This window comes from Hyaena hyaena, unplaced genomic scaffold (genome assembly GCF_003009895.1).
Source record: "Hyaena hyaena isolate Hyena2069 unplaced genomic scaffold, ASM300989v1 scaffold_200, whole genome shotgun sequence".
Lineage (NCBI taxonomy): Eukaryota > Metazoa > Chordata > Mammalia > Carnivora > Hyaenidae > Hyaena > Hyaena hyaena.
Window position 1 is genome coordinate 1596950 of NW_024080834.1, and position 21303 is coordinate 1618252.

General features: G+C 36.9%; 1 protein-coding gene across 2 annotated transcripts in view; it reads left to right on the forward strand.

Moving 5' to 3' along the window:
• Positions 1-21303, forward strand: part of ZBBX (zinc finger B-box domain containing) — a 119925-nt gene that overhangs the window by 86656 nt on the left and 11966 nt on the right. Inside the window, exons 16-19 of one of the 2 annotated variants that reach the window (XM_039241933.1) lie at positions 4634-4941; positions 10122-10275; positions 11036-11152; positions 18326-18583. In XM_039241933.1, coding sequence (XP_039097864.1) covers positions 4634-4941; positions 10122-10275; positions 11036-11152; positions 18326-18583 — 837 coding nt within the window. The remainder of the gene's footprint in view (positions 1-4633; positions 4942-10121; positions 10276-11035; positions 11153-18325; positions 18584-21303) is intronic. The other variant, XM_039241934.1, reaches the window with a different exon arrangement.

Consider the following 21303-nt stretch of genomic DNA (forward strand, 5'->3'; position numbering starts at 1 on the left):
GCCTATAAATTATTATTATCAACAATGAACTATATCCATGTGGGAATTTAGGACTTTACAGGGCTCCAGACCTAGTCCAGAAGATATTTTTTGGAACATAAATATTACCTGGTAAGATATTTACCTGAAACATGGTGTTCCAGTTACCTTTAGGGAAATGCTGAATATAAATACCCATTAAGTGTTACTTTAAGGGGCGCTGGGGTGGCTCAGTTGATTAAGCATCCAACTTCAGTTCCGGTCATGATATTGTGGTCCGTGGGTTCGAGCCCCACGTCGGGCTCTGTGCTGACAGTTCAGAGCCTGGAATCTGCTTCAAATTCTGTGTCTCCCTCTCTCTCTGCCCCTCCCCACTCCTGCTCTGTCTCTGTCTCTCTCGCTCTCTCTCAAAAATAAACATTTAAAAAAAGTGTTACTCTGAGATGCTTGATTTATTTATAGACTTTGTTTTTTAGAGCAATTTTAAGTTTACAGCAAGATTGAGCAGGAAATAGATTGTCTCCATGTATATACACTTGCCTTCTCAAACTCATAGTTTCTCCCACAATTAACATCCCAATCAGAGTAGTACATTTGTTACGATGAAAAAACATGCATAGACACACCATTATCACCAAAAATCCGTAGTTCACAAGGGTTCACTCTTGGTGTTGTATATTCTGTGGGTTTGGACAAATTTATAATAACATGTATTCATCATTATAGTATCATAAAGAAATAGGTTTAGTACTTTAAAAATATCCTGTGCCCTGCCCCTGCCGTTTTTATATTACCTCATTCCTCCTAATTCCTGGCAACAACTGATATTTTTACTATCTTTATAATAAAGCCTTTTCCAGAATGTCATGTAACTGGAATGGTACAGCATGTGATCTTTACAGATTGGCTTTTTTCACTTAGTAATATACACTTAAAGGTGACTCCATGTCTTTTCATGGTTTGATAGATCCTTTTTTTTTAATGTTTATTTTTGAGACAGAGAAAGAGAGACAGAGATAGAGAGACAGAGACAGAGCGTGAGTGGGGGAGAGGGGCAGAGAGAGAGGGAGACACAGAATCCAAAGCAGCTGTCAGCACAGAGCCGGATGCAGGGCTCCAACCCATGAATGTGAGATCATTACCTGATCTGAAGTCAGAGGCTTAACTGACTGAGCCACCCAGGTACCTTGATCCTTTTGTGTGTGTGTGTGTGTGTGTGTGTGTGTGTATGCACGCGCATGTGCTAAGTAATATTGTATTGTCTGGAAATACCATAATTTACTTATAAATTAAATAAATTTATTCAATTATTGAATACACTTATTAAGAACAACTTGGTTAATTCCAGGTTTTGGCAATTATGAATAAAGCTACCACAAATATAAACATCTATGTGTAAGTTTTGGTCTGAACATAAGTTTCAACTGATATGGGTAAATACCGAAGGTTGCAATTGTTAGATCACATGGTAAGAACATGTTTTGTAAGAAATCACCAAACTGTCTTCCTAAGTGGCTATACCATTTTGCATTCCCACCAGCAATGAATGAGACTTCCTGTTCTCCACATCCTCGCCAGCATTTGGTATTGTTGGTGTTTTGGATTTTTGTCACTTCAGCAGTAGTGGAGTGGATTTCATTGTTGTTTTAACAACTTGCAATTCCTTAGTGGCATATGATGTTGAACATCTTTTCATATGCTTGTTTGCATCTATTTCTCTCCCTTGGTGAGGTGTCTATTAAGTTCTTTGGCCCATTTTCTTATTGTTCAGATTTTAGATTTTTTAATATTTTGGATAATATTACTTTATCAAACATGTGTTTTGCAAATATTTTTCCTAAGTCTGTGGCTTATCTTCTCATTCTCTTGACAGTGTCTTTTACAGGTCAGATGTTTAATTTTTATGAAATTCAGCTTATCAATTATTTCTTTCATGGATCCTGCCCTTGGTGTGTCTTAAAGTCAACACCATACCCAAGATGATCCAGATTTTTATGTTTTAAGAGTTTTATAGTTTTGCAGGTCACATTTAGGTCTATCATTCTTTTGAGCTAATTTTTGTGAAGGGTATAAGGTCTGTTCCAGATTAATTTGAGGGCATGCAAATGTCCAATTCTAGCACCATGTGTTGAAAACACTTTCAGTTCTCCATTGTTTTGCCTTTGCTATTTGGCAAAGATCAGTTGACATATTTATGTGGGGCTGTCTATTAGTTCTCTGTTCTGTTCCACTGATACGTTTTCTTTACTTTTACTAGTACCACATTGTCTTGGTTACTATAATCCACATTCATTCTTGAAATTGTGTAGTGTTGGTCCTTTGACATTGTCCTCCTTCAATTCTTCTCCTTCTTCTCCCTCAAAAGCCAGTATGTTGGCTTTTCTGGGTCTTTTGCCTCTTCATATAAACTTCAGAATCCATTTATCAATATCCATAAAATAACTTGCTGGGATTTTAATTGGGACTGCATTAAGTCTATAGATCAAGTTGGGAAGAACCGTCATTTTTGCAATATTGAGTCTTCCTAGCTGTGACCATGGAGTATCTCTCCACTTAGTTAGTTCTTTGATTCCTTTCATCACAGATTTCTAGTTTCCCCTCATATAGATCGTACATATTTTGTTAGGTTGATTCTTTTAATTTTTGTGTTGATTAATTAAATTTTGTGTTGATTTCATTTTTGTGTGCTAATGTTATTGTGTTATTAATTTTAAACTCCACTTACTCATTTTGTTACATAGGAAAGTGATTGACTTTTGTATCTTGACCTTGTATCCTGCAACCTTGAAATAATCAGTTATTAGTTCCAGAAGTTTTTGTTGTTGTTGTTGATTCTTTCAGATTCTGTACATAAACAATCATGTCTTCTGTGAACCAAATTAGATTTTTTTCTTTGTTCCCAATTCATATACTTATTTCCTTTTCTTGTTTTATTACATTAGCTAGAACTTCTAGAATGATTTTGGAAAAGAGTTGTAAGAGGGGACATCCTTGATTGTTCCTGATCTTAGAGTTAAAGCATCTAGTTTATCATCACTAGGTATGATGTTAACTGTAGGGCTTTTTTTTTTTTTTTATAGATAGTCTTTATCAAGTTGAAGAAGTTCCCTTTTATTTCTGGCTTGCATCTATTGATACGATCTTGTGATTTTTCTTCTTTAGTCTGTTGATGTGACAGATTAGCTTAATTTTCAAATGTTGAATCAAGATGTCTAGTTTTTATGACTTAATGGGACTTCCAATGAAAAGACTAAATTAAATTATACCTCTGTTTTCTGCATCAGATTTTAAAGATTAATAAAAAAGCTGCCTTGTCACCTCTTTAGCAGTAGTGGAATTCCTCAATCTTGCAAAAATATTACAGAGGTTAGTTGTAGATATTTACACATGGAAAATGGCATCTCTTTTTATGCCAAAAAATCAACTAATTTCTATTCAAGTTTAGGTGGAAAATACAGCATTATCGTGCAAGTTTCATTAAACTGAATAGCCTTTATAAAGTTTTCCATATAAAAGTATTTCTGTGACATACAAGTTACTGCCTTTCTTATAGTACTTGTGTGATTTAAGAGGTGATAGTTGTTCTAAATGGAAGTTCTAAATACTATGTGTAATTGCCCAGCCGTACAAACATTTGATTGCAACGAGTAAGTCCTTTGGGCAGCAAGGCAGAATTTACATCACTGGAGAGTATTTTAGTCATAGCCTTTACTATTTTCTACCATCTATTTATAGAGATAAGATATTTATATTGGAAACAGTATAGGGACAATCAGATAAAGCTATACTCAATCTGGATAATAATATACGTATTTTTATTTAAAATGAATGCAGTATGGCACAAAAATTGTTAAAGAATTTTTATTCTTCATAAAATTTAGACCAGTGTTTCACAGTCCTGGCTGCACGTTATAATCACCTGAAAAACTTGGGGGGGGGTTGGGGGAGGGAGGTGCAGAAACTGTGCTTAAATGCTGCTCCCAGTGTCTGGTTTAATTGGTTTGGGGTCAGGCCCATACACTGACAGTTTTAAAGAGTACCTTCAGATGATTCCATTCCATTGTGCACCAGGTTGAAAATCAATGATCTAAACCAACTCATTTATTTAAAGCAGACATAATGAGGTGGTGACTAATATAATCTTCCTCATTTTGTAGCTTTCCAGAGGCAAGTGTCCCAGCTTAAGCATTTTTTGTCCCCTAACTGGTACTGCTCTTTCATCTGGCAGATTTCCCTTTCCCCTCACCTCATCACTAAGCATTTTAAGGAAGGGAAGAGAAGCAAAATGTGGAAATAAGGTTCTTTGTGTATTATTTTTCATAAATTGCTGTTGTAAAACTTGGGTGAGAGAGGATGTAGGAAAGTGGGAATTGAACCACAGGCTGAAATAAAAATGTGCATCAATTTCAAAATTTCATTACAAAATAAAATCTTGGCTCCTTCCATTAGTCTAGCTCTTTAAGGTTTGAATGTGTCAGTAAATTATGATTATCACTCATGAACATAAGCAGAGTAAAAGTACTTCAGCACTGAGATGTCAGTAAAGAAATGTTGACAAAATGGTGCTAATTGATAAAAGTTTACACCATATAAGTTTTCATTTATTGACAGTTTAATCAATTCATTTAACTTTGTAAATAATTGTTTTCAACAGCAGGAACTTCAGATACAAAATCTGACACCATTGTGGATCCTGATGTTTATTCTCCTGCCAATGAAAAATTAGGGGAAAGCAGCCTTTTTGAAAGAAATTTCAAGGAGAAAACTATAGATATGGAAAGTAATCAAAAGTCTGATGATTCCTGCATATCCCTTGAGAGCAAGGATTCTTTGCCAAGTCTACATCTAGAAAAAACTTCCATTAAGGAGCAATTATCTCAGGACATCAAAGAAGCCTTGGAATTTAGCAATCTGCATGAGAGACCAGACCCTGAAGATTCTAAAACTACAGAGCCACCACTGGTAAGTCTCTATTATGTTTATTATGTGAAAAATACTATAAGAAATGTCACAAGACACAATATATTCTTAAAAATTACTACCTATTGAAGGTAAAATGTGCTGCTTTATATTATCATGAGATAGCTGAAGAATGACTCATATGGGAAAGAATATTAATTACTTACAGGACAAATTCTAATATGGTAAATGCCATTATTAGAAAACAAATGGTTTTCTATGACAAATAACACTTTAAGGCCCACCTCATGCACCATAGTAAGAGAATTGTTAGGTTTCTAAGTGAAATTTATTATGAATAATTCAGTGTAATAAATCCTTTCTAGTTTTTTACTGTATAGTCCCTGGTTTAAATGAAATAAATGCAGATATGTAGATAGAACCAGTTTTTGTGGCTTAATGTAATTATAAGGTTTTAAAGATAATTCCTTCAAAAGCATTGCTAATAAAGATATAGGGATTTGGTTTTCATTTCCTCTTAGAGGAAGAGTAAAGTAGCTCATTGTTGCATTATTGCCAAGTTTTGAAACTGTATTTGAATCTCTGTTCTATATATTAAAAATCTTAGGTAATCCTGATTACCTAATACAGTTTTTGGAAATTAGGCAAGTCAAATATTTGAACAACCCTTCAAAGTCATATGAAATGAATCTCCATGATGCCTAAACCGACGGGGGGACCCCAAACTTGGAAGAATGAGTGTTGAGCTGCCAACACTTCTACTGGGGAGATAGGTGTTTTGTGCCCACTTTGTGATGGGTCTTCTTACCTTTTGAAGTGCAAAACTGGGCTGAGATCTTTGCACAAACTTGTGATCCCTGGTTGTCTTCTGAGTCACTGAAGGACTACCTGGGAGACTTACTCACAGATGTAACAAAAGGAAGGGCAACTGATTTCTGCAGATGGTCTGGGTTAGTCCATAAAACATCTTCGCTGAAAAACAGAAATCTTGGGCTTTCATTGAGCATAGGTTTATAGTTTAAGGATATGTTTTTTACTTACAAGCGCCAAACCAATAACTTAACATTAATTTTAATTCATGTCTATTGGTACCCTAATACATCTGCCAAGGGAAACCCATTTCCTTCTAGAAGACATTCCCACAATTTAGCCAATAATAGATTCTCAAAAGTAAAGCCTCATCACAGATAAGCTTTTCCTCCTCCTCTCCCAACGAACAAAACAATCATAGAATGAAAGTCTGCCACAGAACTCTGATTTTCTGATGTCCACGTGGTGTCATGGGTAGGGCTAGATGACGCCCTGCACGTGCAGTGTCTTATGCTATGGGACAGGAATCCTGAACCTATGGACCCAGTTCTTTTATACTGGGTGCAAATCTGCCCGATCTTTGCCCTAGGAGGAGATGTTGTCTTTGGTAATCTAATAAAAGTCATTTGGTCCAAACTCACAGATATGTAATCTGTGGTAATTTGTATAATGGAAAGCAATCTAGCAGTTCAAATGAATGAAATAGAATTGTTTTTATTTACATGGATACATCTCAAAAATATGACATTAAAATTTAAATGTACAAGGGTACCTAGAGATAAGTCAGTATTTTTTGAAACATTTTTGACAAATTTAACTTTTTTTTTTTTTTACAAATAGTTTATTGTCAAATTAGTTTCCACATAACACTCAGTGCTCATCCCCAAAGTGCCCTCCTCCATGCCCATCCCTCCTTCCCCCAACATCCATCAGTCCTCAGTTTTTGTCAGCATTCAAGAGTCTCTCATGGTTTGCTCTCTCCCTTTCCCCCACCATTTCCACCCTTCTTCTCCCCCTTGTTCCTCCGTCAAGTTCCTCCTAATCCTCCTATACGTGCAAACATATGATATTTGTCCTTCTCTGCCTGACTTATTTCGCTCAGCATAACACCCTCAAGGTCCATCCATGTTGCTACACATGGCCAGATTTCATTGTTTCTCATTGCCATGTAGTATTCCATGGTATAGATAAACCACATCTTCTTGATCCATTCATCTGTTGATGGACACTTAGGCTCTTTCCATGTTTTAGCTATTGTGGAGAGTGCTGCTATGAACATTGGGGTACATGTGCTCCTATGCCTCAGCATTTCTGTATCCCTTGGGTAAATTCCTAGCAGTGTTATTGCTGGGTCATAGGGGAGTTCTATTGTTAATTTCCTGAGGAACCTCCACACTGTTTTCCAGAGGGGCTGTACCAGTTTACATTCCCACCAACAGTGTAGGAGGGTGCCCGTTTCTCCACATCCTCGCCAGCATCTAGAGTTCTCTGATTTGCTCCTTTTAGCCACCCTGACTGGCGTGAGGTGGTATCTCAGTGTGGTTTTGATTTGTATTTCCCTGATGAGGAGGGATGCTGAGCATCGTTTCATGTGTCTGTTGGCCATCTGGATGTCCTCTTTGGAGAAGTGTCTGTTCATGTCTTCTGCCCATTTCTTCACTGGGTTGTTTGTTTTTCGGGCGTGTAGTTTGGTGAGTTCCTTATAGATTCTGGATATTAACCCTTTATCTGATATGTCATTTGCAACTATCTTTTCCCTTTCCATTGGTTGCCTATTAATTTTCTGGGTTGTTTCCTTGGCTGTGCAGAAGCTTTTAATCTTGATGAGGTCCCAACAGTTTATTTTTGCTCTTGATTCCCTTGCTTTTGGGGAGGTGTCAAGTAAGAAGTTGCTGCGGTGGAGGTCAAGGAGGCTGTTTCCTGCTTTCTCCTCTAGGGTGTTGATAGTTTCCTGTCTCACGTTCAGGTCCTTTATCCATTTTGAATTGATTTTTGTGCATGGTGTGAGAAAATGATCTAGTTTCATTCTTCTGCATGTTGCTGTCCAGTTCTCCCAGCACCATCTGTTAAAAAGGCTGTCTTTTTTCCATTGGATATTCTTTCCTGCTTTGTCAAAGATCAGTTGGCTGTATACTTTTGGGTCCACTTCTGAGTTCTCAATTCTGTTCCATTGGTCTATGGGTCTGTTTTTGTGCCAATACCATACTGTCTTGATGATGACAGCTTTGTAGTAGAGGCTGAAGTCTGGGATGGTGATCCCTCCCGTTTTGGTTTTATTTTTCAGGATTACTTTGGCTATTCGGGGTCTTTTGTGGTTCCATACAAATTTTTGGATAGTTTGTTCTAGTTTTGAGAAGTATGCTGGTGCAATTTTGATTGGAATTGCATTGAATGAGTAGAGTGCTTTAGGTAGTAATGACATCTTAACTATATTTATTCTTCCTATCCATGAGCATGGAATGTTTTTCCATTTCTTTGTGTCTTCTTCAATTTCCTTCATAAGTTTTCTATAGTTTTCATCATACAGATCTCTTGTATCCTTGGTTAGGTTTATTCCGAGGTATTTTATGGTTTTTTGTGCAATTGTGAATGGGATCAGTTTCTTGATTTCTCTTTCTGACAAATTTAACTTTTTATGGATACATTCAGATCGAGTAGTCAAAAACATGCATCTGAATAGAGTATGTCCACTTAAATGCAATAATACTATATCTAAAGACTAATTTTTTGGTATGGATATCTGAAAAAAATATTTTAAATTACTGATATTAAACTGTGTGATCAAGTCATGTTCTATGTAATACATATCTACATATTTAAAGTATTTTATAATTAAAATCGAAATGTTGAAAAGCTACTAATCATATTTTTATCCCTTATACTACACTTGTTTAAAAAAAACTGGTAAATGATCATGTCATAGAAAATGGTGCCTTATACACAGTGGTAGAATCAACTTTATTTTCATCCCTGATGACTAGACACTGTTTTTATTTTTCTTCCTGCTCCTAGTAGAAGTCATTCCTTGAGCAGAGACTACTTAAAATTTTTTTTTGCTCCAGTAGAAAACTTAAGAATGATCAGTAGGAGCATTTTTTAGCAGTAGAATTTCTTGACTTCCCTGTGGGTACAAGATAGTTCATCTTGCACTTTAGTTTTTGGATACTGAGTCCTTCATAAAGGTGGAGTCTATGGAATGAAGTACCAAGCTTTGGAGCAGCAGTAGCAGGATAGGATAGGGTGCTAGGGAGAACACGGTCTAGTTAGGAGCCTTGGGTTCTGGCTCTGAAACCACCAGTAGTTAACTTTGTAAGTTTGGGAAACAAGCAAGGAACCCCCCCTTTCTTTGTTCTTATCTGCCAACTGGTGCTTTAAAACAAATGTTCCATAGTGGCAGTTGTCTAATCAAAGTAAGAGCTGCACTAGAGCTGAAGGGTGCTGTGTAAATTGGTAGTCAGTGTCTGGGAAGGCCAGCGAAGATGCCATGAGTAGAGCCAACTTGGACTTGTCTTTGAAGGAGATGCTTTATTGGTCACTATCTTTGTTTTGCAATATTTTATCATTTACATGACTCACAAATTTGGATAAAGTTATAATACATTTGGTTTTGTTTACTCCCTTCAAACAGACTGAGCTTGGGCATTAATTAGGATCCTTTAAGGAGCTGTTAAATACTGAGAGCACTCTGATTATATTTTAAGCCCATCTAGAGTCTCACTTCTGAGTCTCTAATCTGTTTCTTACTAGACTTATGTATGTTTTAGCCCCATTAATATTCTTTCCTCAGATGAAAGCATATCATAAAATGAATTCATAGGGTGGGGGAATAAACCTACTCTTCAAATCAGCAGGAACCTAATTCTACTAATTTCTAGCTGCATAAACTTCTCAAGTTACTTAGCTCGCTCTTGCCTCAGTGTCCTACATGCATGTTTGCTTCACAAATAAGTATTTTGTTAACTTGGATTTTGTCTATGACCAGATCTATTCCCTCAGTATTCTACTTTCATCTTTGAAATTAGTTTCTGTACAGGCAGAGATATTAGTGCAAAAGCACAGACAGCATATAGGGGACATTCTGTTTTTCAGAGTGACTTATACACAAAGACACTAAGGGAAGAAAATAATAGAAAGGAGAAAAGAAAACTTTATTTTGGTTTGTGAACTTCTGTCTTCCCTGGGTCAATGGCAACTTTCAGATAATTACTATATTGTGGTTTATATATTTTGCTGAATTTTTACTCTATGTAAATATTGTGTTATTGTCATCTGTCTTCACTTCTAGACCCTAAATTTGATGGGGGTGGAATCTGTGCCAAGAACAAAGTAGGTGCTCAATGAATGAATGAATGTGCTGTTTTGTGTTGATGAGATAAAATAAACTTAACTTTGTTGAATATTTTGTTTCCTAGTTGTTACGAGAAATAGCCCTCAGAAGTAAGCCTATAAATGAACAATATCAAGGACTTGAAAGATTCTTTGTTTTTGACAAAAATGAAAGACTCAACTTACTTCCTTCTCATAGCTTAGAATGCAACTATTCCAGTACTAGGATTACAATTGCAGGTAAATTCAGACATGAAATCAGATGTCCTGTGGACCAACCTAACCATTTTATGACACTTTGTTTTTAAAACAGTTCGTCCTCATTTTAGGAAATACTGGGTAATTCTGTGCAATGACTAAAGCCATTTTCTTCTTCTCTAGCTGAAATTATTAACCCTGTGTGAATTGCTGCATATTTGCATTTGAGGCCACTATCAGAATGTGAGAGAACATAATTATTATGAGACCGAGGAGGGATTATTTTTAGAATTTAGAATGTAGCCCTTACTAAATAGTGAAAGAGAAATTCTTTGAATCACTTCATTAAGTGTTAAGTATTGTATGATGATTGTTAAATACCATCTTAAAAGCAATCTCAAAATCTCCGGATCTGTGAGATTTCTGAGAAATATCTGTAGTTTCCTTCTGAAAGTTACTGATATTCTTAGGTTTCCTAAGAATTCAAATGTGCTTATTCAGGTACAAACTATTATACTTTATGTTATATTGTTACATACTTAAAAACATATTTTTTTCTATTCAAAGGTGTTTGTGCAATATCTTTGCAACTTAGCGTTTACTTCTTTTTGTTAAGTTATGCAAATCTAATGTTGTTTATTGTATAATTATGAGATTCTATCTCTTATAATATATGTTCCCTGTTATCAATGGTCCTCACTTAGCTAAATATTATCCAGTAAGGCAATAAATAAAACAAAGCTATAATATGGATTTCTCTCCTTTTCGAGATTGAAATTAGTTTACAGTTTTTCCATTTCAGGAGACAGAGAGTGGATGCCGGGCCACAGCATAAGTGCATCTGCTGATCACACAGTTCTCTTAGGTGTTGTGCAGAGTGCCCACAACCCATCCACAAGCAGAACACAACACAAGAGGGGTAAGACCAGCCAGAAGGCCACAGCACCATACTGATGCCTCACTGTGTTTTTTGGTTTGTCTCTTGGTACTTTACGAGGTACCTGAAAATTAGTCTTGGTGGTTTCATAATGTAAACTTATTCACTTTAAGTGGCTGCCTTACATTTTGCCTACAAAACAAAACAGAACAAAAAAACAAGAGTAGTCCTGATTCTTCTCAAAAGCACTTAGTTATTTTTACAACAGTGTATTAATGAATAATATTTTTTAAGTGTAGCTCAGGGTGTGTTGTGTATTTTGAACAATCCTTATAAAATATACACTCGGTTTCATTACACTCTCCGGATACTCTATTTGTACTAGATTTTGCATATCATCCACTTGGTTCATATTATTATCATTTTTTTAAAAAATGTTTATTTTTGAGACATAGAGACAGAGCACAAGCAGGGGAGGTACAGAGAGAGAGGGAGACAGAAAATCCCAAGCAGGCTCTGCACCAGCCGTGCAGAGCCTGATGTGGGGCTCAAACTTGTGAGTCACGAGATCATGACCTGAGCCAAAACCAAGAGTCAGATGTTTAACTGCCTGAGCCATGTAGGCACCCTCCTTGGTTCATAGTATGAACCAAGCCATTTGTGAAAGGAATGGTTTAGGTTAAGATTGATGCTTGTAACTGTGGTTAAGATACCTCTGTTCTAAACCTAGTGCTGAATGTGTTAACTCTGGAATCTCGATTTCAGTTCAACTCCATTCTCTAACCAAGATAACTGCAAGATTGTCTATAGGGTAACTCTTTAGATGTGTTGAATCTCATGGTAATATTTTCCTAGAGAGTGTATGCAGAGAATTTTGACATCATTAAAATCAGTAGTTTTATTAGGTCATAACTGGTATCCAGTAACACCTGCGGCAATAAGTTTGTTTTATGCTGAATGTCGTGTGAAGTTGCTGTCGACGACTGATGAATTAAGGCAGTTTGTACAGATGTGTTGAATATGTTGGCATCAAGCTGGGGTCCTAGGAAAAAAGGTTGCAGGAGTCATGTTCCCTGATCTTTGGGGACTCACAGGTTTGGGAGGAACACTTGACAAAAGGGGCTATTTACCTTCATTTGAGGGCCATCTTCAAGCTAGAAAGTTAATTACATGTGACTTGTCCAAATATGCAAAATTGATATGTCTCTCTTGCCCTAAATCCTATGACTAAAACTCCTTGGCTAGCTTAGATCCTTTCCATACGCATTTATGTTGAGAACCTGCCAGATTTAAAAGGTTTTTTTTTTTTTAGTGGAAAAACCGTCCATTTATGATAAATGTGTTTTGGCTCTGTAATTAGGTACCTATTTTCACATTAAAGTCTCGAGCAGCTTCAAAAATTCTAGTTGCTTCCTTCTGAGGCAGTCAAAGGAACTTTTATTAACAAATTCACGTGCATGCCATGAGGAGTTTGTTACTAAGACAAATCTTTATTAATAAGTAGTCAAATGCCTTTAAGTATCAATTTGGAGTGATCCCTTGAAATCAATAATTTACTATCAAAAACATTTGTAGGAACAGTTCCTTTAGGGCAGGCACCGCCAGATACTGGTGATATAAAATAAAACCTCGTCCCTGCAGTCCAAGAGCTTAGAGTCTACTGCAGAGGTTCTCAAACGTTAGTGTGAGCATAATCACCTGGGAAACCTCTTGTACTATGAATTTCTTGACCTCATTCTTTTTTTTTTATGTTTATTTATTTTTGAGAGACAGAGCGCAAGCAGGGGAAGGATAGACAGGGAGACACAGAATCCAAAGGAGGCTCCAGGCTCTGAGCTGTCAGCACAGAGCCAGACACTGGGCTCAAACCTACAAACCGTGAGATCATGACCTGAGCCGAAGTTGGATGCCCACCCGACTGAGCCACCCAGATGCCCCTCGACCTCATTCTTAACATTCTGATACATTAAAGCTGAGATAGGGTCTAGGAATTGACATATATTTTATTAACAGTTCCATGTTATGCTGCTGTACATAGTCCAAAAAACGTACTTAGGGAAAACTGCTATATAATAGAGACAAAAACACATAAATGACCCCATATAAAGTACACATCTTAGAAAAGGACATATTTTTGGAGACTGACAGGCGATTAATAATAGTACATGTGATCAGTTATACCATTCCATTTTAGGAATGGAGGTGGTAAAGTAATTGCTTTGCCATTGAAAAGTGTGGATCATCAAAGTGTTAAGGACTAGGTGATATTTCAGCTGAATCTTAAAAAATGAATAAGATTTACCATTCAGGGGCAGAGGGAAATGACTTTCTGAATAGAAGCAGTGGCCTGAAATAAAACTAAAAATTTCTCGGCTATGCCATTAGTTACTGAAATCTTATTTTCTGAACTGATGCCAGTGTATAAAGGAATTCTTCCATAGGATGTTTTAAGTTTGTGAATATAAAAATACGATAGGTGTGAAATACAGCTGTGTTTAGCAGCAAGCCCACTGATCCTCCCCAGCCCCTGCCCAAAACCTCCTCCTCCCCCACTCCATCTTCCTGTCTCTGCACAAACATATAAGCATCGGGAAGTCTCCATGTCAGGAGCCATCTTGCCTCTCTCTGACCCACCACAGCCTCTTCATCCCTAGAGCCTTCTGATTTCAGTTCTAATATTGATCCCGAATCTAACTGCTTGTACGGTTATTGCTCATGATGAGCCCAGGCAGGTTGTCCATCATCTCTCATTTATCTCTCAATTTCACTTCCTGCCTTTCCTGAAAACGAGTTTCCATAATTAATTTCCATCGAATTCTACCGTTTATAGTCTGTGAGTGAATTGTTTATAGTCATAAAATTGTTTATAGGGAGCTGACCATATTTTCTGTAAGCTTAAGTCATTAATTGCATCTTGTCAGTCTCCTGCTTAAAAGCATCTTGTAGTTTGATTGAAGGCAGGGAAAAATTGTTTCCTACCAGGCATCACCCAGCAGTACTGAGACAGCCCGCCCGTCTCCCCTAACCGCATCTCCCACATTGCAGCCACGCTGGCTTTCTTTTTCTCACACAGGTCATGCCCTCTCTTGCTTGTTAGCTTCAGAATTCGCTCTTCCATCTACCCTGGTATGGTCTGCAGCCTCTTTCTCCATCTTCAGCCCCTTTTTCTTATGACTGATCCTTTCCCATTTTTCCATCTCAGCCCAGACGCTGCCTCCTCCGAAAGGCCTTCTGAAACCCCCCAACCTAATCTACTCTCTTGACACCCCCAGTCGTGTTTGCCTTCTTTTGTCCTTCTCATAGAACCAGTCACCAGACGAAATCATTTTACTTATTTTCTGCTCATCCTGCATTTGGTTGGAAAGAAAGCAAGGACCCAGCCTGTCCTTTTCATTGGTGTATCCTCAGTGATGGAACACAGCCTGGCCTTTTGTGAGCACTCAGCAAGTGTGTGTGCACGAGCGCAGCAGCACGCAGGGCTCCGTGTTGGTTTGGAGGACCAGTGGAGGGAAGGGACAACGTCTCGTTCAATTTTGAGTGCCCTGATCCTGACACAGGGCCTGGCAGCTTTAGGACTGGACACGTGATTTTTTAATTTAATTAGATTAGGTATTAATTCATAGGTTCTCAGAGTTAGAGGCGACTTAGGACATCATTCTGTCCAGCTCCTAAATTTTCAGGTGAAAATATGAATTTGCCTATCTCAGGTCACAAGGTGATTTCTAATTGAGTGAGACCAGACAAGTGTTTTCCACTTTACTAGCCCATGCTGCTAAATAAAACGTCAAAATAGATGTGAGAAGTCATAGAAAATACCTTTTTATTTTTTATGTATAAATTCTTAGTAATTTACACGGTGGAGCAAGAATATCAAAAGATACTGCTGTTTTGATGTTCAGGAAGAAAACAGTGGCTCTTTGCTCAGAAGTTATTTATAATTGAAGCACTGTGCAACAAGCATGTTGCTCTCCTTGTATTTCATCCAGTTCTAATGTTTTTATTTAGGATTGCAATGACAGTTATTGGTTAAATACTTTTCAGTGACTGCTTCATGCTTTCATATCCGTGTCAGCATTCTTATGCCCTTTGATGGAGCACAGAGTACCCTTCTCTTTAATCTTTTTTATATGCTGTAGCCAATACCACGGATAATTTCGATATTTAGAGTATAACTGTGGTCAGTGGTAATTTCTAGTTTCCTAAGATTACACTGCCAGTAATGGCACAAGTTACTCCAAAAGCAATTCTTATGTTTATAACCTACAAGCTGGACTTTAAAAAATCATGGAATGATCCCTTCAATCATGACATTTTTCACTGGTGCTAGTTTTTTTTTTTTTTTTAAGTTTATTTGTTTATTTTGAGAGAGAGAAACAGAGACAGGGAACAAGTGGAGGAGGGGCACAGAGAGAGGGAGAATCCCAAGCAGGCTCTGCACTTTCAGCGTGGAGCCTGACGTGGGGCTGGAACTCACAAAGCGTGACACCATTACATGACCTGAAACCCCAAGTTGGACGCTTAACTGACTGAGACACCCAGGTGCCCCATCATTAGTGCCAGTCTTAATGGTGTTCCAAATCTTAACCCTGGCAATAACACTAATAAGCTTCTAGAGAGAATGATGTACTCACCTAAATAAACAAGAAAAAAGGAATAAAATCAAGGACCAGACTGAAGCTTCCTCTGTCTCTATGTTTCAAGTACTTTAAGTTATATTTTATACATATTTTCCATTAAAAAAAATCGTCTGTTTGCTGCGTGCTAAGCATAAGTCTGGCCCGCTCCTGGTGTACTATTTTTCTTCTCAATTGGGATCAATTAACCTCTAATACTTTGGCAACCAGATGTTACAAGAGTTTGGCAAGTGTTTGTGTTTTTCTGAATTTTCTGAAGGACACCTGCATTATGTTAAATTTTTCTGAACTCGTATTTAGCTATGTTAGCAGAGGTCCAGTTCTCCCTCATAACATCTTCCATTTGTTTCATTTAATTTTTTAAATATTTATTCCTGAGAGAGAGAGAAAGAGAGAGAGGGAGAGACCAAGCATGGGCGAGGGAGGGACAGAGAGAGGGAGACACAGAATCTGAAGCAGCTCCAGACCCTGAGCTGTCAACCCAGAGCCTGAAATAGGGCTCGAACTCACAAACTCGTGAGGTCGTGACCTGAGCCGAAGTTGGACACTTAAAACAACTGAGCCACCCCTATTAGTTTTATTTTAATCAGAGTTCTTCATTCCTCTAAATTTTACTTGACTGGAACCCAGCACAATACAGATAGAAAGGTGGAGTTTTCTCCATAGATGTAGAAGTTTCAGTGCATACAGTTGAATTACTATTATACTCACAGACCTATGCTTCCCTGATTGCTGTGCTTACTACTGCCTCCTTATATAGGAATGGCAAGTTTGCTTTTTTTTTTTTTTTTGTATTATGTATGGTTATGTATTTGTGTACTTACATAGTTTTAGGGATTACAGGTAAAAGGGGAAATTATTTCCAAATTCTAGTCATTAAAGTAATCCACAGGGATATTTACATTTATTTGTCTTAAAACATAGACACATTTTTGTCAGTAACTTTTCTTCAGAATTGTCTCTGTGTGTGCAGACACAAAAAGGTCAGAATCTTATTTTAATTTATTCATAATTTCATTCCAACAGAAATGTTTTCAAAATTGATTTCTGAAATGTTTATTAAAATTGGTGCCCTTTGGGACTTACCTTAGTCAGTTTTAATTGCTTAAATAATTAACATACTGTATTAGGATGCTTCTTAGGGTAGTAGCTACATTCCAAGTAGATTTTCAAGTTTAAAAAAAAAAAAGACAAACTCGGTAGTCATTAAATGTTTAATACATGACAACTACCTTTAGTTACTCTTCTGAATCTTACATTTTCCTTTGAGTCGAGTGGGCATAATGTTATAATGGTGTATGTTCAGGCAAATCATGATTTTCATGAAAATGATAATAGCACTTCTTTAAAGGATTCAATATTCTACACAAACCAATTTGTATTAAATGAATACAAGGTTATCTTATAAAGTACTTATATTTAATATAAATATGTTTATTTAAATCTGGATAGTGATTCAGTACATATAAAAATATACCTGCACTATTAATTTCTAAATTTGTACTTTGAATATTCCCTTGGCCTTCATTAAAGAATCTTGTGAGCAGTAACAAAAGATATCTATATCTATTATCTATCTATATCTATGTATCTATATATATCTATATATCATCTATCTATAGTTAATTTATGTTACTGTAAGATTTGGAAGGATTTTTTTCCTACTATGAAAGAAACACACATGTTGAAGAAACCAACTAAATCAACCTTCAAAATAAGTCAAGACAAAGTTGTGACTGCCTTAGTGGAACAAAATAATAACCTGATTTAATCTACATTTCTGGAACTTTTCCACTAAAGTGCCCTATAAAGCAACAGGGAGTGAACTCATATTTAGGAAAATAAAACATATGATCTCAATTTCTTTTTTTAATTTTTTTAATGTTTTATTTATTTCTGAGAGAGAGAGAGAGAGAGAGACAGCGTGAGCAGGGGAGGGTCAGAGAGAGAGGGAGACACAGAATCCGAAGCAGGTTCCAGGCTCTGAGCTGTCAGCACAGAGCCCGACACGGGGCTCGAACCCACGAATCGTGAGATCATGACCTGAGCCAAAGTCAGACGCTTAACTGACTGAGCCACCCAGGTGCACCGATTTCAATTTCTTTAAAGCCTGTATTTTCTAAAAGATTTGGCGTACTAATATTTTGTCTCCATATTTGTTTTAATAGACAAACATTAAACACCATCAAATAAAATTCACTAGGTTCACTAGGAAGAGGTGCCATGTCTATTTTATGGGTTTTTTCTCTCACAAGACAGAGTGTGGTATCATCCTAGAATTTAATAAACACCACAGTTTGGGATGACTATGGGATACATTATAAGATTGGATATTGAATTGTTCTGGAATTGACTTGGTTTACAGAAGTTTTGCTTTAGTTAATATTAACATTAGCTTGTCTTTTTCTAAATGTAGAAAAAGAGAGAGAGAGAGAAATAACCCTAAAGTGTTCTTTACGACCTAAGGAAAGTAACTTGGGATTAACTGCTCTAGGTTCAAGGGGCTGTTATTTTGTATCTTTATGCATTCTTTCAGAAATTTTAAAACAGTTGATTTAAAAAAATTTTTTTTTCGTTTTAGGCCAGATATCACAGAGACCTTCAACAGCAAATTTACCTCTTTCCAACTCTGTTAAAAAAAGCTCCAGTTGCCTTTACTCTTCCCATCCTCGATCAAGAAGTGTAGCTGTTCGATCATTATCTAGAGCTGCTTCTGAAATTTCAGAAATTGAATATATTGATATTACTGACCACAATGAACCTTTCCTAGATGGCATTGCTGATCGGCAAACCTTAGACAGTTTGGAAAAAGAATTAAATGCACTGAGAAATCTTGCAGGTAAGGCTTTTTTTTTTTTTTTTTTTTCACTGTAGACAATGTTTTTTCACTGTAGACAGACAACCTTCTGCTTGGTTCTTTATATCATCCTCCAAGAAAACAAGCCTTTCCCTTTCCCTTATTTAACCATTAACCTTTGTATTTGTTTCCTTGGATACCTCCTGATGTCTCCCTGAGAATTTTATCAAATCCATGGATGCCCACCCCAGAGATGGCCCCGTTAGCCTACATAATACACAGTTAAAATGTGGCACAAGGAGGGGCATGTGGTGGCTCAGTTGGTTGAGTCCAACTTCAGCTCAGGTCGATTTTATGGTTCTGGAGTTCAAGCCCCTCATTGAGCTCTGTGCGGACAGCTCAGAGCCTGGAGCCTGCTTCAGATTTTGTGCCTTCCCCTCTTCTCTGTCTGTCCCCTGCTCACGCTCTGTCTCTCTTTACAAAAATGTTTTTAAAAATGTGACATAAGGAACTTCATGTGGGCAAAGTATCATTTTTTCTCCTTTCTACAAACCTGCAGAGTGACTAATCTCTGTTGGTTTATGAAAACTACTGCCTAATACCCTTGTGGGAGAACTGAGCTGTTAGGTCTTTTAAAGCAGTATTTGGCAAGCTTCAGTGTGGGATCTTTTTAAAATACAGATTCTGGGGTGGGGCCCAGGATTCTGCACATCTGACCAGTACCTAGTTGATGCCAGGCAAATCAGTTTGAGGAGAAATTATACTTAGGCAGTCCCTTTTCTCAGTCTCAATGGTTGTAGTCTAGCAAATCAGAACATACGAGGGTCTGGTTCATACGAGGGTCTGGTTCAATAACAGACCTCAGAGGGATCTGTCCTTTCAGTTTCCATCAGGAAGTTGTTCATGCAGTTGTTCATGCTGCACATGCAAGAGGCAGGCCAGAAGCTTCCATGTGTGCTTGCTTTTTGGTTTTGTGTGTGTTTGTTTGGTTGGTTGGTTGGTTGGTTGGTTGGGTTTTAGTGATACTTCTTCTGTTCACCTCAGAATAAAAACTTTGCTATTTGCATAAAAAGAACATATCTTGGTTTTGAAGAATTCAATAAATACCAAAAAATACTAAAAGGGAAGCTAAAATCCTCACAAAATCTTAATCCTCTGAAAACAACCATATTATTTCATGAGCAAGTATTATTATTTTAAACATCTGTTTATATCATGAGTATACATATAAAAATACATAGTTACAAGGGTGAATAGATTAAAGGAAAGACAGTAGTAATTTTATAAAAAATAGATTTAGGCTCTAGATTTTTTTTTAATAGTTTATTGTCAAGCTGGTTTCCATATAACACCCAATGCTCATCCCCACAAGTGCCCTCCTCCATGCCCATAACCCCCCTTACACACACCCATCAGTCCTCAGTTTGTTCTCAGAATTCAAGAATCCCTCATGGTTTGCCTCCCTCCCTCTCCCCCCCCCGTTGCCCCCCTTCTTCTCCCCTACGGTCCTCCATTAAGTTCCTCCTAATCCTCCTATATGTGCAAACATATGGTAGCTCTCCTTCTCTGCCTGACTTATTTTGCTCAGCATAACACCCTCGAGTTCCATCCATGTTGCTACACATGGCCAGAGTTCGTTCTTTCTCATTGCCATGTAGTATTCCATGGTATAGATAAACCACATCTTCTTGATCCATTCGTCCATTGATGGACACTTAGGCTCTTTCCATGTTTTGGCTATTGTTGAGAGTGCTGCTATGAACACTGGGGTACATTTTCCCCTATGCATCATAGGCCCTAGATATTTTTAAGTAATTACATATTTACTTAATTTAACAAAAGATAAATTGAAATGAAACTAAAGGAAATTGTATATTTCAGATAAGCATTTTTTTACCACAAAAATATTAAGTTGAAGTACATGAAATTGCTTTTTGTAGACAAGAAACAGTGGGATATTGGAAATTTTATATAGTCTGTCTTGTACTTTTGTATAAATATCCCTTTAAAAAATTTAAAAAGGTCAAAAAGAAATAGTAAGCCATCAAGGCCATTTATAATTATATATGATTTAGTTTTAGAGAATAATTATGAAATCCCTGTAATAAAGATTAGAACTTATTGTTTTTTTAACCACATATAATTATAAATAATATTGAATACATTGCTATTAGAGTTACAATTTTTCATTTTAAGGTTTCCTTTTACTTCCTTTTTCTTAGTGAAAATTCATAAAGTTTAAATGATCATTACCAACATTTTCATTTTGGCTTTCCAATTTTGAACCTTTTATTTTAAATATATTTTTTTAATGTTTTATTTTACTTTTGAGAGAGAGACAGAGAGAGAGGGACAGAGCGTGAGCAGGGGATGGGGCAGAGAGAGGGAGACAGAATCTGAAGCAGCCTCCAGGCTCTGAGCTGTCAGCCCAGAGTCCGACTTGAGGCTCAAACCCATGAACTGTGAAATCATGATCTGAGCTGAAGTTGGACATTTAACCAACTGAGCCACATAGGTGTCGCTGGAGCCTTTTTAAAAAATTCGTTTCTAGGAGATTCGATTGTGACATTCCTGGGAATTTCTGTTTCATTTTTATGGTTGATTGATTGGGAAGTTAGTAGATTAATCTAATGGATCACGTTTTTCCCCATCTGCATTTAGTAGACATTTCTCCACTGTCTTCTGTGCCTCATTTTGTTTTTTTTTTTTTTTTTTTTTTTTTTTTTTTTTTTTTTTTTTTTTTTTTTTTTTTTTTTTTTTTT